This window comes from Marmota flaviventris, chromosome 3 (assembly GCF_047511675.1).
Source record: "Marmota flaviventris isolate mMarFla1 chromosome 3, mMarFla1.hap1, whole genome shotgun sequence".
NCBI classification, from domain to species: domain Eukaryota; kingdom Metazoa; phylum Chordata; class Mammalia; order Rodentia; family Sciuridae; genus Marmota; species Marmota flaviventris.
In genome coordinates, this window is record NC_092500.1 from 38,735,428 (window position 1) to 38,751,619 (window position 16,192).

Consider the following 16,192-nt stretch of genomic DNA (forward strand, 5'->3'; position numbering starts at 1 on the left):
TCTTCTAGTCGTTTTGAGATGTTCTTACCTGTTCACAAGGGGCCTTCTGCAAAGTAATTGTGAATTTATCTTTTCCAGTTCCTTTCACAAGGATGTACTGGCACATGCCAATAAAAGAATAATGTCGACCATCAAAAGTTGTAAAATGAGAATCACCCACAACAGAGCATTGAACTACCAAAAAAAAAAAAAAATGAAGGAGGAGGAGGAAGGGGTGGGGGGAGAAGGAGAGGAGAGAAGGAGGTGAATGACGAAGAAATTATGTTAATTCTTAAAAAAAAAAGGAGGTCAACTTAGGGAAAATAATCAATGATGCATTAAAAAGAACACCTAAAGTGTTTAAAATTTATTGGTTTGACAAATTTACTAGGCCAGATGAAATTATTCCACTTAATATCCATTTTAATTTTGAAATTTATTAAATGATAATTTTTCTACATACTTTATAAGTTTTATAATATGTACTATTTTAATGAATTTTTACCAAATCTGTCTGCTCAAAGTTATCACTTATTCAATTTTCAATTTATTCTCTGAGTACCTGAATTTGTAGGTCATTTCATCTCTTGTTATATCCAAGATATATATAAAGAGATATTTTTAAAATATTGCTATCTTCCTCCCCAGTGTAGAAAAAATTAAAAAATTTTCTTCAAAAACACTTTAAAAAATTACCTGGACAGTCATGCTCAGTGCAGTTCCAAACTCCACCAACACATACACTAAATAAAATTACATAACATTAGTCCACTGGTATATAGAAACTGTATTAATATTTGTACCAATGTATTAGTTAATATACCAAAATATGTATAAAGATTCAGAATAACTGGACTTAAAAAACATCTCTACAAAAGTTTAATTGACTAATAACTTTGAGCTGGTTAGCATCTAAATTATTATCTATTGTGTATTTATTTTTATTGCCATTGTGACAGAGAAAAGACATCATCTATAAGATAAACACTACTTTCCATCTTCACAAAGAAAACAGTTTTAGAGGATAAAGGCAGAATTTCTAAAGACACCAGCATCTAAGAGAACAGTTAGGTATCTGACTGCATTTCTCTTATGTACACTAATGAGCCCAATGACAGGTAAACTTGTTTCTTTCTATGACTGTGCTAGAAGGATTTAATGTTTCCCCATAATCTTAGCTAATTTATTAAGGAAATATAGATCTTTCTAACCATAGCTCAAAATTGGCAATATAGGGAGTCACTTTTTAAAACATCCAATAGAGAAGTCCAGAAACAGCAAGCATCATGTTCTAAGAGTAAAAGTATATGCAAGTTAATTATTATAAATAATAAGAAAATACAACAGACCTGTCATATGGGCATAGTATTTTATGAAATTGTTAAGGAAGATTGTAAAAATTACATCATAAAAGAAAATGTAGACACCCCCATGTAGTTTAAATAAAATGCAAATTGCATCTCAGAATTTTTAGAAGAAAATAAGTAATAAGAAAATAAGTAATAAGCTTTTTAAACAGTTGTTGTGATAAAGTTGTTAATAAGCCAGATACCCCAAAATAATTGGCTGTACATTGATGACATACCATTCAGTACATTCTTGTTCAATTTTTGAACCAACTGCATAAGCTAATCCATGAAAACTACACGGGCAATTTTCCAAGGAGATGCAAGTCCCGTTGTCCATTATAAGGCCTATTTAAGAAAAAATATATATCACATTCTCAAAAGAAATAATAAATATTGCATTCTTTAAATATTATAATTCAATTAGCTTTTGTCAAATATCTGCTTATACTAACTGCTAGAAATTCAAATTCCTTTAGTTTCAAGGAGAATAACAGCAACCTGGCTTTCAGGCAATAGCTACCTTATAAGGGTTTATTTGTTTCTTTCTTTCTTGTTCATTCTTGTGTTTTCTCAAACCCACAACATATAACCTAGCTTTTTACTCTAAAAAAATTTTTTTTCTTTTTTTTTTTAATTTTACTGAGAAAACTAAAACAAAGATGGTGGGGTGGGGAAGGTTCTTCCATGGACTCCCATCATCATCACCTTCCCTCCAGAATCTGAGCACATAAACCCTGTCTTCCCACCCACTTCTAGATATTTATCTTTGCTCCTATCTAAAGTTAGTCTCCTCACCAGCAAACTATATCCCATCTTGTCTTAATTACTCAGTGACATTGCTCTAGCAATTGTTTCATTTCATAAGGGTCTATTTCAATGGTTTCAACATTTTTATCCCAACAAAAACTCCAGGTTCATCAAAAAGAATAAGATAACCAAATAGTGTTTCTTGTATTTGAGGGAAGAAAAAAGAGAAGGAGGGAGAAAACATATTCTTGGATTAGTATCTGTTCATTCTAAGATGAGAGAGATTTGCATGGTTGTAATAGAGATAATAGAGCCAGGTCGTTCTACTCAACAGCCCACCTGCTTTTTGTACTGTTTATTAACAAGGAGGTTGAACCAGAACTTAATCAACCATGTTACTATGTACAACATTTCATTGAGCTGGCCATTTCCTTAGCAAAACATTATAGGAGAAAGCATTCATTTCTATTTCTGTGTATGGGTTTATATTATGCTGCAACATCCTTATCTTGTCATGGAGGTAACAAACAACTCAGGACTGGCACTGTTCAACATACTGACACCAACAGAAAAATGAACTGAAGTCAACAGTCCCATTTCCGTGTAATTCTCATTATATTAAGCATATGACATGGAGGAAATCACTTAGCACCTTTGGAGTCTATTTTTTTTAATCTGTAAAACTACCAGGGTTTGTGCATTCCTCAGTATTCTTCCTTAATGTCTATCAGTACCAAAAAATTATATTTAAATTTTTTAAACCTCATCTCTATCTCTTCTAAGTTACTTTTTATTTCAAATATTAAAATTACACTAAGACTTAAATCTTATAATGGGAAAATCTGAAGGCTTTTTCTCAAACTTTCATCTTTTAAAAAATGAAAATACATAAATTATTAAATATCATTAAACATTAAGAGAATAAAATATTTGCCATGGGAACTCTAGAACTATAAATTCGAAGTTTCCTGGGGAATATAAAGTAATGAGTCCTTTATTCAAGAAAAGCAACCATTCCTCTCAAATCCTGCAAGGGTAGAAAATTGCAATAGACCTAATGGCCTTGGAGAAGACGAAAAAAAAAAAACACCAAGATGTGATCCTTAGATTGCTGAGTTCTAGTTTCCAATGGGTAAAAACATGGTGTCCTCACGAGGCACTTACCATCAGGGCAGTAACATCCATCAAGACAGTGAAGATTGCTGCCAAGACACTGCTTCTCAAACGTGCAGGTAGGTGGGCAACAACTAATGCAATCCCGATGCACAAAGCTATCATCGCATTTATCAGCTGAAATGGGCAGACAGGAGAGCTTTAATTGTGTATACCTCTCTTCCAAAAAAATCAGTGTTTAAAAAATATGCAAATTTACAAATACAATTTCTTCAATTAAAAAATCTTTTCATTTCATTAGTTTCGATAAGTTTTGATTTCTAGGTCAAGACCAAAAGTAACAGGAAATGCACAGGGTTTGAAAAATAAAGAACATACTGCAAGCTGGAAAGTCATCTCTCCAGTCTTGAATAGGGTAGCCAGCGTGAGAACAGGCTCTGGCATACTCTGTGGCTGCTCGACAGTAGGTTTCATCATCATCAGTCCTGAGACATGAAAAGACAGAACCAGAATCACATAGGAAATATTGAGAACCCTGCCTTGGAGCTACTGACTCATAAAAATGATGAGCGCCTAACAAACATTCCAAAAAGATGTCAGTATGCCTGTCTTAGTAGAGACAATAATGTTAAAAAAAAAAAAAAAAAAAAACACCAACATGGGATTCCAGTTAAGTATGCCTGGGTACACTGTCTTCATCAAAGTCTTTCAGTAATTTGACCACTTCTCTTTTGAGTCAAGAGACCACCATACTAGAAAACATTTCTGTTTTAATTATAATATTCTTACCAGAATCCTTGTAAGTAAATATTCACTTCTACACAAAGAATTCCAGACCTTTTAGGATTTAATAATCATAACAGATAAAATTTAAGTCCCACTAAACAGATAAAATTCTATCCCCCAAACAATATCAAGTATGAAAACTGTTTGAAAATACCATGCTCTTGATTGTCCACATGCCAAATAGAAACCAGTGCCAGAAGTCTGCAGCACTGAAGTACCATTCAAAAGGATTTTGATGGTTCCTCAGCAGTCCTTGCAATAAGATTCCAAAACAACTTTGAAAGATTGAAGAAATATCATTAACTTAAAGATTTAAAAGAAAATTGTGAATTCTTGTACCAAAGCTCAGTGTTTTTATAACATTGCCAGGAGTAAATAATCTCCAATTATTTTCCTGTAATCACTTTAGGAATTCTCCAAACAATAATTTCTTATGGGATCTGCCAATTTCCAAAGCAGGTTAACTAGGCATTTGGTTTATGACAAGTCAGTGGGCTTATTTTTCAGCCCAACCCAAACTCAAAATTAAATAGCTAAATATCTTAAAAGATAACAACCTTAGGAATGTCTCATTTTGTGAATCTTAACATTTCAGTACCTCAATTGCAAAAGCCACCATCTCAAATTTCTCTTGTCCTGTGCTACTGTAATTGGAGTCATGCAGCTTATCCAGTCTAATTAACTGAACTTTAAAAGGAAAAAAAGGATTCTAAACTTTAGAAACCCAGAAAATTCTTAAACTACAAAGATCTTTTTGATAAGCAGCATAAGGTAAAAAATGCTGAACTCCTGTAAAGACATTAAGTTTATGATTTATCTTAATATATTTGCATGTTTCTTGCAATTAACAGTGGTTTTAAAAGTTAGCAAAGTAAGCAATCATTGGTTTTTCTAAGCCAGTGCAACTAACATTAAAAACCCTACCATTTATTAAGTGTCTTGTTACTCTAGGAACTATTTTAGGCACATTATCATACAGTTCCTCATTAAAACTCTCTACAGTTGATCAGGAAAGAAATTATTATCCCAACTTACTGAGGGGAAATGAGCTTATTTTTCCATTCTGCATGTTAACTTTAAAAACGGAAACGAGCACTAAATAATAGTTTTTTTCCTACTTCAATTGACTTTGATGTGATAAAATTAAAGTCATTTCCTTGCTGGTTTTGGCATTTCTGAAAGCACAAATGGGGGCTATAGTTTCAAGGATTGGTATTGAGTTGTCCTTCAAGCTCAAACACAAATGTCATCTCCAAGGAGCTTCAGAGGTGCTCCTGGTAAAGTCAGTGGTCCTCCATGTGCACTGAACTTTTCATGTAGAGCACTCTGTCATTGCTAGGAACCTGTTTCTCTGTCTCACTAGAATGAGTTCCCAGGACGGAAATCACGCCTACATTGTTTCTGTTTCTCTCAGTGTGGCCCAATGCTCAGCTCAGAATAGACGCTCAAAAGATGAATGTTGAATTAAATTCAATATACCAGTATAAGCCAGGCCGGAAATTAATTTGTGTTCAACCAATTCACATTTTCATTGTTATGGCATAGGACCCTTGGAACTTAGTTCCCTAATACAGGAAATGAAAAAGAATCATTCATTTACTCTGAATGAGAGAAAGACTGTAACCAGGTCGAGTGCTGAAGGAAATATGAGGGTTGTGAAAGGCTAACTTCTATAGCTTCTCACTCCCATTCTGTTAATGTCCACTCACTCGCTTATGATGCTCTTCTTCCGATATTACATGCCTGCTCTGCCCCAAACCTGGCCTCTCCACCTCAAACACATCTCTGAAGGTATCAGCTAATTTCAACCAGTACAAAGTGTTGCTCTATCCTACTTTCTAATTTGCTCTGGAAAAAGCAAAATTTCGAAGGCCAAAGCATAAAGATACCAAAATTTCCAAAGATAAAAATGTTAATTTCTCAATGATGAAATATCAGAAGTGCCATAGACTTATTTTTGTCTCAAATTCCCCCTTCTGTTCAATATTAGAACACGAAGATTTGGTGGGTATAAAGCTGCCCAATCAAAGATAACATTGCCAGCCTCCTTTGTATCAGGAGTAGACAAGTTTCTAAGTTCTGGCCCAAATGGTTAAAAGTTGGAGTATGCATGGAACTTCCAGGTCAAAAACATGCCAGCCCTCTAGTCCCTTCTTCCATTTCTAGGGGGTTAAAAATGCATATATGGTGATGGTCAACCAGTTTTGGCCATGAAATTGAGAATAATACATTAGGCCAAGGGGATGGTATGGCAACAAGATTGAACATTCATTGGGAATTTTGTGGAGCTGAGCTATAATATCAACCCAAGAGCACTTACCAGCTTGAACTTTTATATGAGAGAAACATAAACCTCTCATTTAATTTAATCCATGTTTCTTTGTCTATTGGAGCAGCTAAACAAAAATATCCCAAACTAGTAAATGAAGAAGGACTTTCCTGGGCCAACCGATAGATAGTTCATCTCAGCCTAACTGAGAAGTGGATGATAAAGATGTTCATGATAATGTGATTGAAAAAAAAAAGACTATTGAACAGCAGTACAAGAATGAGTCACTGTGGAAAAAGAAGAATTTTAGTTGCATATATATGGTGAAATAAGGATCGTGACCTACCCATGAGGATCTTCACAAAAAAGACTGAGTAAAAAACAAGGAGAGATAACAAGTAGCTCTCAAACAAAAAAATAAAATCAAAAGGGAGCCGAATTTTTCAAAATATATGGTAAGATCACTATCCACTACTTTGGACAGAGAGGAAACTATTCCAAGTTTAGGAATCCTTAAAATTTAGACAATATACAAAAATCAAGGTACAACTATATTGTACTTAAAATGAACAAGTATCACAAGTCAGTTTATTTTAGTATTTGGAAAATATTGCATTCATTACTTTTATAATAATCTCAATATAATTAAAGAGGAATAGTTAGAGATACATACCACCTCAATCTTCCTTCTCTGAGCTCATCTTTGAAAAACTTACACATCCTAACAAGCTGCCCAAGATTCCGGTTTTTTTTTGGTACTGGTGATTGAACTCAGGGGCACCAACCACTGAGCCACATCCCGAGCCCAGCTTTGTATTTTATTTAGAGACAGAGTCTCACTGAGTTGCATAGCACCTTGCTTCTGCTGAGGCTGGCTTTGAACTCATGATTCTCCTGTCCAGGGCCATTGGGATTACAGGTGTGCGCCCACTGTACCCGGCTTCTAAAATTCCTTTTAAGTGGTTTTACTCAACCAAAAACTAGTCTGGTCTTTTACAAAAAGGTTCCAATGTATCATTTACACTTCTTGGGATTCATAAAATATGTAGACAGACATAGTACAATTCCTTGAGGCATTCTTGAACCTTCAAGATGGCTAATCACATGCACTTGGTATGTGATTTAAAAATAAATAAAAATAAAAATGTCTTAACTTCAATAATATATAATTATCCTAAATTCTGAAATGGTGAACAAAGTATGGTGAATTATTGCCTAGAATACCACCTATTCTCAGTGTTCTTAACCTAGAGTAGCATGCAGCAATCTGTGACCTTGGATAGGAAAAACATTATATGTTTCTTTACACTCATCTCCTAATGAAACAGCATGATCATTGATTATGCACATAGACAACAGATCACAGAGCACTTAGCAGTGTCTGTGATTTTTGTCACCAATGTACCTCACATCTCATTTTCTCATGTTTTTTATTTTCATTTCCCATTACAATTGCTATGGTTATCACAAAATATTTTTACATTCATAACTATGTCAAATTGCGATAGTTATTAGATTTGTAACATATTTCTATATTTCAAGCACACACACACATAGAGTTTGGTAACTATTTCATTACATTTAGTTTCCTTTTTAATCTTGTGATATTTTGTGCATTTCAAACCTTTTTTTGGAAATGGCTACATATAGATATAGATACAAATATAGGTATAGGTATAGAGATAGATATAATCTGGATTCTCAGAAAGGTACCAGTGGAACAAAAATCTTTAAGAGTCAATATATTCCGTTCACTCTTGCTATGTAAAACATTTAGGCTGTACCTCTTATACAGAAAGCCTTTAATAACTGTAAATAAAGATTATGTTTTATATTCCTCATTATATTTTTTCAAATTGCAATATTTTCTGAAATGGCTGTTACAGAAGTGCTTTTTGCTTTTCATTTTGCATAAAGAAAATTTCATTGACAATACTAATCATTTCACTTACTTGCAAAGATCGTTAACACAGCTGGCAATATATAAGTATGGATCAATATATTCATGGCAGCTTAGAAAAGGAAACTGCAACAGTATCTGACACTTGAAGAAGACTGCCTGTGGCGGGGAGAAATCCAGTCGTCAGAACATGTTTTTTAATGTTGTCTCTTTTTTCTTTTTTTGGTAATGGGGTTTGAACTCAGGGGCACTCAACCACTGAGCCACATCCCCAGCCCTATTTTGTATTTTATTTAGAACAGGATCTCACTGCATTGCTTAGCGCCTTGCCATTGCTGAGGCTGGCTTTGAACTCGTGATTATCCTGTCTCAGCCTCTGAGCCGCTGGGATTGCAGGTGTGCACCCAGCTCGTTTTTTGTTTGTTTGTTTTTTAAATTGCCTTTTTTTTTTTTTAGAGAGAGAGAGAGAGAGAGAGAGAATTTTTTTAATATTTATTTTTTAGTTTTTGGCGGACACAACATCTTTGTTTGTATGTGGTGCTGAGGATCGAACCAGGGCCGCACGCCAGGCGAGCGCTACCGCTTGAGCCACATCCCCAGCCCCCAGCTCGTTTTTTTTTATTGTTTGTTTGTTTGCTTACTGACCAATCTGCAAGATTCTTTGATATCACCAAGAAAGAGAAGGTAATTTGTACTTACAAATTTTAAACAATAGTTTTCTAACTACATATTTTCATGATGAGAACATTTATTAAACTAATTATATTCACTATTTCCAAAATTATCTTAAAAGCTGATCGCTATTGCAATTACACTTCCTGAATTTCATATTTTTAATTTTGTTGTATCTGCATTAAAAAGCCTAATATTAAATATACAAATAACATGGCTATATTATTTCCAAATGCGTAAATTTTTATATCAAATTTACCTCAAATGCTGGCATTCCACTGGAACATGGATTTGGGAAATCTGAGGGTGTGGGTACACATCTGGTGTCCTCTGAAGTTTGCACCAACCAGCTGTTTGCAAACATAGCAATGTCTTCCGTATAGTCCTCTATTTTACACAAACACACACACAAGCAAATAGCCATAAGCATATCATTTTCTACAAACATAGACACCATTTTTCAACATTAACTTCCTGGTCAAAAGTTCAACTCAATAATATAATTACCAATGTGATATCAAATTATAACATTACTTTAGCATGATAAAAATAAGCTGAACAAAATATAAGTACCAAAAAATTTTAATACCATTGTAGAGAAAAAGGAAATCCACTGGAACCACATGAGGAAGGATTGAAAGTGAGCTAGTCTGACATACACACCCGGACAGTGATAACTATCCACCATTCAGTTTAGTGCTGTATAAAGGAGAAAACCTATGCACAAACTTAAAAAATTAAAATTAAGTAAAAGTGTGGTGTGAAGTTTTTCAGGCATCTCTCGTTCCATTTTACATTAATCAGAATCTTAATAAAATCGAACTTTCATTTTTAGGGCCCTTAACAAAAAAAAAAATTGTTGAGCCCTTTGGGATAGTTCAGAAAACAGTAACATAAACAATGAAAGACTAGAAAAGACACCTAAAAACAGAGATGATTAAGAAGGGACTCTGTGGTAAACAGTGGTTCTAAAAATGCTCAGGAAAGAGCCCAGTACCAAGAATCCTGAACCGATTCCAGACTTACTCAGAGGGAAGATTTAGGAGCTCATATATGGGCCAACAGACATTTGACAGTGAACACTTTGGACTCTTGGCTCCAAATCTAGTTTAAATGGCTTACCAAACCTGACCTGTGTACAAGTTTAAGACCTGATATGGAAATTGATCCTGCCTCACATTCACACAAAGGCTTTCTCAAGTCTCAAGGACTTGGCAGAACCAAACTGGATGTCATGTGGAAGCTTCATTTAACACTGTTGGATGTCAGATTTGAGCTTTGGGTTCTCTACCACTCAGATTGGCAGGACTATAGGTCCACCACCAATGACGGTCTACTGCACCACTGAATGAATCAAAAATCTTAAACTGAATGTTTCACACTGTCTCCGATCATCATCCAGATAGAAAGATAATGTCTGTATGGCTCTACAAATATTGTGAAGATTAAGTTCACTATCTCTAAGAATTTTTTGCTCTCTTAGGGCACACAACTCCAAACTTCACTGTATCCCAGAAGACTGAGTAATCTGGCCTCTGCACTCTCCCTACTTCCCTCCATAGACCTCCTACTTCTTTTTCTCCCACTCTCACTCTTGCTCAACCTCTCCAGTCATCCTGGCTTTTTACTGCTCTTCAAACACTCAAACTCATGCCAACCTCAGGGTACTTGTTCTCACTTCTCCTTCAAAACTACTCTTCCCTCAGATCTTCCCTCTGCTCCCACTCTTAATGAATTCAGACCTCTTTGAATGTGACTCCATCACAGGGGCCTCCTCTGCTACATGATCTAGACTAACGCCAAACACACACTTGTCCTAATCCTCTTTATCTCCTTCCCCCACCATCTTTTTTTCATGGATGTTATGGCTCGCAAAAAAAAAAAAAATATATATATATATATATATATATATATATATTTGTTTTCTCTATTTATTATCCACCACAATGTGGACCACATGAAAAGAGAGATCTTGTCTAAGCTGTTCTATTGCTGTAAATAGTTCAGTATCTATCATATAGTAAGCAGGTGCTCAAAATATATTTGCTGAATGAGTGAATTAAAAAAATATATAGGAAGGTTTGCAATACTTATTAAATTAGAATCCTAGAGCATTCAAACTAGTCTGGACCAATTCATTATCTCTAATCTAGTTGGAAATATTACACGTAGAACAAAGGATAGGCTTGCTCTAATATACTAATTTTGAAATTGATGTTCTTTTTCAAGAAAATCTTTTTTAAAAATATTTATTTTTTTAGTTGTAGTTGGACACAATACCTTTATTTTATTTATTTATTTTTATGTGGTGCTGAGGATCGAACCCAGGACCTCACACATGTAGGCAAGTGCTCTACTGCTGAGCCACAACCCAGCCCCTTCAAGAAAATCTTATATAGTCACATTTCATTTTAAAATATCATTTTTAAAGGTATAAAGAATAAAGTCACATTTATTTTCAATATTTTTTCGAGCCAATCAACACTTTATTCTTCCAGTTGACACCTACACAGATAACTACCATTTACCCCCTGACCATAATAGGGGGTCCCACCAAGGTCCCATAAGAGTAGGTTTCCTTCTTCCTTCCTAGAACAGTAAGGAAACCCCTTGTCTCAACGAGACTGGTACATGCTCACCAATCTCAGCACTGTGAGACCCTGCTCTCCTGCATCATGAAAAAGCCCAAAGAGAGCAAGGGTACAAATTTCAATGTTAATAAACCAATTAGGCAATCCCTTTGAGATCACTTCAATCCCAGCTTTTGAGCCACTTAGCTATTTTCATTCACTACATTGCATTCATAAAAGATCACAAAATTTATTTCAAAAACTTAAATCCATTTCTATTGGTGGTCTGGGAGCCTGCTTAACTAAAATGAAAATGGTTCGTATGAAATACGCTGTAAGTAGAATAGTTTATTATTCATATTGGGACACTTTTGATAGTGAAGAGGAGACACTATTAAATTATTATGCTGGGAAAAATGAGAGCAAACCAGGGCTTCTATGTTGGTGCATAGTGAGACCCAGACATGAATTATGGAAACAGAATTCTCAACTAGACAACAAATTTAAATCTTTGTATGTGCATAGAGATTCTGAAGTCTCATTTCTTTATGAAGTCATCCTTGAAGGATGAGTAGGAATGCAGAGAGAAAAAAAAAGTTTTAATTTTACTGTTAAGAAACTCTGCATTCATTGACATTCAAACTGTCCAATTCTCTCTAAAGATTTTTCTAATCAGCACAGTACAGGCTGAGTTTCAAGAAAATACGAGACATCTTAAAGGTAAAGAAAATACAGCCCCTCTATAGACACTTTCTTGCATTTTTATAATATGGAAGGAAATGGACAGTTTCTTGTCACATTCCTACAAGCTGTAAGTTAGATATATATATATATTTTTTAATTCCCCTGCCTTACACTGTGTACCAAATAAAATTGTGAAGAAGCTAAAGTCTCTTTGAGGGCTCCTCCCACATACCTTCAAAAGTCTTTGTTTTCTGCTAGTTCAATCATAACTCAGTTTAACTGCCTCCTGCCAGTTTTCTCCCACTTCTAATCTGCTAACACCCTTGTGCCTCCTGCCCCAGTTTTCTTGCTGGAAAAAAAAAAAAAAAAACAACAACTATTTTACGTTCCAGGTTATCGGAATCTGGCCCTTCACTCAGATCCCTAATCTGAGTCTCCATGCCTCTGGCAAGAGCAGATGCTATTTTCTATTCTGACCTACATCACCACACCCACCTATGTCCCAGGGGATCACCCAAGAGAACTGGACTGAATATTACTTTTTTCATGAAGCTTTGATACAGAAGAAAAATAAATTTTAAAATGACCCTCCCGCTGATTTGTTCTGCCTAAGTCAAGACCCCAATTCCTAGAACAGTCAATAGATTCCAAATTTATGAACCCTTTCATTCCAAATACCCAACTGGATGCAAATACCATTTCATGATGATCCTAATACTGTACATTTGTATTGTGCTCATGAATTTTTGAGCACTTTCATTTACATTTTCTCATTATATAGCCACAGTCTGGGATGCTCTCAGGGTCATTACTATTGTCTCCATTTTATGTATAAGAAAATTGACTCCTTTGAGTCCTGCTCTGTAACATAGCTCCTGCTAAACTAATCCTGATGCTGGATTATCCATCATGAGCAAAATGTTCGCATCTTAATGAGGGCTTCTGAAAGCTATGTAAGGACGTTTTCAAACATTTTCATCTCAGCTTCATTACAGTCTTGTTGAGGAATGCTTAGAGATGATTATAAATAAAATGTATTGAGTATTATCTACATGCCAGGCACTCTAAGTGTTTTACATGGATTGTCTCCTTTAAGCCTCTATTGAAGCATTTATAGTATTACATCATTCGCCTTAGGAAGTTTAATAAATAGCAAAGCAGAATTTGAATCCTACAGTCTGATTCCTAAGCCCATTCTCAAAGTGGTCCTTTTACTGTCCCTTAAAACACAACGTAGAGGCAACACATATCTATTAATTTTGAAAGATAAAACAAAAAGTATCATTACAGTCTGAAAGGCAATTGCTCCTGTCTGTAAGCACAGTGCTGGGAGACAGTCAGGTCTACAGCATCTGTAATCCAACCATAACAGTATCATTTACAAGCTATGTTACATTGGGCATATGCTCTTAAGAGCATAGAAGGTAATACCCTTCTATCCGACCCTACAGGATGTTGTAAGGGTTGGGAACAATGTAACTATATGTTCATAATTAACACTATGACAAATAGTACTAAGGTTTATTATTATTACTAGTAGTGGTAGTAGTATTGGCTACTCTATAATTTCAGAATTGTTATATTCCTATTTTACAGCTGAATAAACTGAGCATCTGGAAGATTAAATGACCAAATTATAGAATTTGTTAGAGTTGGAATAAGATTCAAAGCAAGGTCCACTGGTACTAAGAACAATGTTCTTTTCTTGCTGCATCTGTGTGTGTGGACATATATCACAATTATGGCTTGTGGCTCTCATATTCTATTCCCATTGCATACTAATACCCAAATTGAAACAGACTCCATTTCTAATAACTCACAGAGGTTAGTTTAATGACTTAAATTTAACAGATATTGGGTAGGTATGTAAGCCCTTTCTAAGTTACTATTCAGTTTTTATAATCCTGTCCGTATTTCATTGTATTTTTTTCACTTATTTAATTTATTCTTATTAAGACGAGATACAAAATGGCTTTTATCCTGAAGTAGATGTTTGATTCAGAAGGGTCTCATTCACTAGAACATAAACTCCAGGAGCAGTGGATCTTTGTTTTGTTCACTGTTGTACCCCAAGTTCCTATAGCAAGAGATACAGATCTATCCCATGCTGCTAACACAAAGTAAATGCTTAATTAATATTCTCTATGGGAATAAGTGCTTCATTTTAATTTAGCAATAGCTACAAAACTAGCTCATAGTTTTCAAGAAAGAGACAAAAATGTTTAACTATTCACTTCACTTAAAATCACTGAAGCAGGAACAAGGTAGCCAAGAATTTTCCCCAACCCGTGACAAGTTTTCAGGGTACTAAGTGCTTAATCAGTGAGGGATGAAGACCCTAGAAAGTACCACACACTCTTCCTGTTCCACTTACCTTGCTGAATTATGAAATCATCAGACTGTATGTCATTGTGGTTTCCACACAAGCCACATGATTTTCCATTATGCTCCTCAGACAGTTTGAGGTAAATTCCTGATATTCCATCCCAAGCCAAAGAAAAGCCAAAGGTGGTTTTCACCAGAATGTAGTCAGCTAGTTTCTCAATGAAAACCTGTCCAATTGTCTGAGGCAACATTAAACTTGAAAAATAGAATGAAGACAATTTAAGAATATGATAAAGGATCAATTATAGATTATAGATTTTCTTCTTGAAGTGACTTCGATAATAATTAAAAGACAATTGTTACTCAGTTACAGAATAAACTATGCAGTGAGATCCCCAAAGTAATCACTGTATGGGAATCTCAACATTTTTAAAAACTTTAATATTGAAATTAAAATACAAGGAAAACAATCATCTTTTCCCATACCAATTTGGAGTCTATCCTTACAACTGGATGCTTCTTTTTTTTTTTTTTTTTTTTTGAGTGAAGGGGGTGGGTACCAGGAATTGAACTCAGGGGCATTCAACCACTGAGCCATATTCCCAGCCCTATTTTGTATTTTATTTAGAGACAGGATCTCACTGATTTGCTTAGTGCCTTGCTGTTGCTGAGGCTGGTTTTGAACTTGCAATCCTCTTGTCTCAGCCTCCTGAGCCACTGGGATTACAGGCATGTGCCACTGTGCCTGACTGGATGCTTCTTTTAACCAACCAAAAATGCACACTTGCTAAGTATCAGTAATTTTTTAAAATCTGCAAAGTAGCTACCTATTTAGAATAATGAGGGCTTAAGTGATTTTTTTTCTAGAGAGTTAAAAATAATCTAAAATGCTCAACAATTCTGAAGTCAAGACAAACAATAGTCAAAATATACAAACATATTCAAGTTCTAATTTTCTTTAATTTTCAATGTGGCTATCAGGAAATAAGAGTTCCCATTATCAAAATATCACCTTAGCATAAACCATTGTTTTCTAAAAGAAAAATGTCTCAGAATAGTTAATCATACTTACATTAGGAATGTAATATAATTTGTCATGTAATATTGCATAGACTGTTTCCTAGGTTTTAAGGTGGATACAGTGTGGCCCATTTAAACAAAGGTTAAATAAGATATTTAAACTCCTAATCTAATGTCTAATTTTTCCATTTTTCACACACACACACACAAAAGTGTGCTTAGGAAATCAGAACATAAGGGAATTGAAGAAAACTAAACAACTGGACATGTAAAAAGCAAAGTCATCTAGGAAACATTTAAGAGAATACTGTTCTCCCATCCATGAGTATTGTCGAAAAAAACAGGTGCTGATAATTAAGGAAACTGGAAAAAATTCATTTCTGTTAAGATAGCATGTCAAAATAAAATCACAAACTATAATGTGAGTAAAATGGTGGTGAATAGGTATATTCATATACTTCTCTCAAAAATTTCAATTTAGTGATTTCTTCCCATAGAGCATGGATATATGCAACAGAAACTACAAAACCAAACATATTAACACATGAAGGGACAATCCCCAAAGAAGCAACTCAAAATGTCTGTAACCATTTGCACAAAGATATTTTATAGATAAATATTTACAGAAAATTTGTTATAACATAGGAAAATAACTAAAAACTTAATTGGAGAACAAAAATACTACATATGTTCTTATGAAAATTATAAATATGAGGAATTCATAAAGTCAGTCTGAAATTATATTGAATATTATTTGCTTGAGATTGCAAGTTTATAA

At 34.6% G+C, this 16,192-nt stretch overlaps 1 protein-coding gene across 2 annotated transcripts in view; it reads right to left on the minus strand.

Annotated features, from left to right (window-relative positions):
• Window positions 1-16,192, minus strand: part of Otogl (otogelin like) — a 122,607-nt gene that overhangs the window by 90,080 nt on the left and 16,335 nt on the right. For both annotated transcript variants that reach the window (XM_027929595.2, XM_027929578.2), the window contains exons 8-15: window positions 14,444-14,649; window positions 9,075-9,202; window positions 8,196-8,302; window positions 3,567-3,673; window positions 3,240-3,365; window positions 1,565-1,673; window positions 676-722; window positions 29-174 (exon numbers count right to left, since the gene is read on the minus strand). In XM_027929595.2, coding sequence (XP_027785396.2) covers window positions 29-174; window positions 676-722; window positions 1,565-1,673; window positions 3,240-3,365; window positions 3,567-3,673; window positions 8,196-8,302; window positions 9,075-9,202; window positions 14,444-14,649 — 976 coding nt within the window. The remainder of the gene's footprint in view (window positions 1-28; window positions 175-675; window positions 723-1,564; window positions 1,674-3,239; window positions 3,366-3,566; window positions 3,674-8,195; window positions 8,303-9,074; window positions 9,203-14,443; window positions 14,650-16,192) is intronic.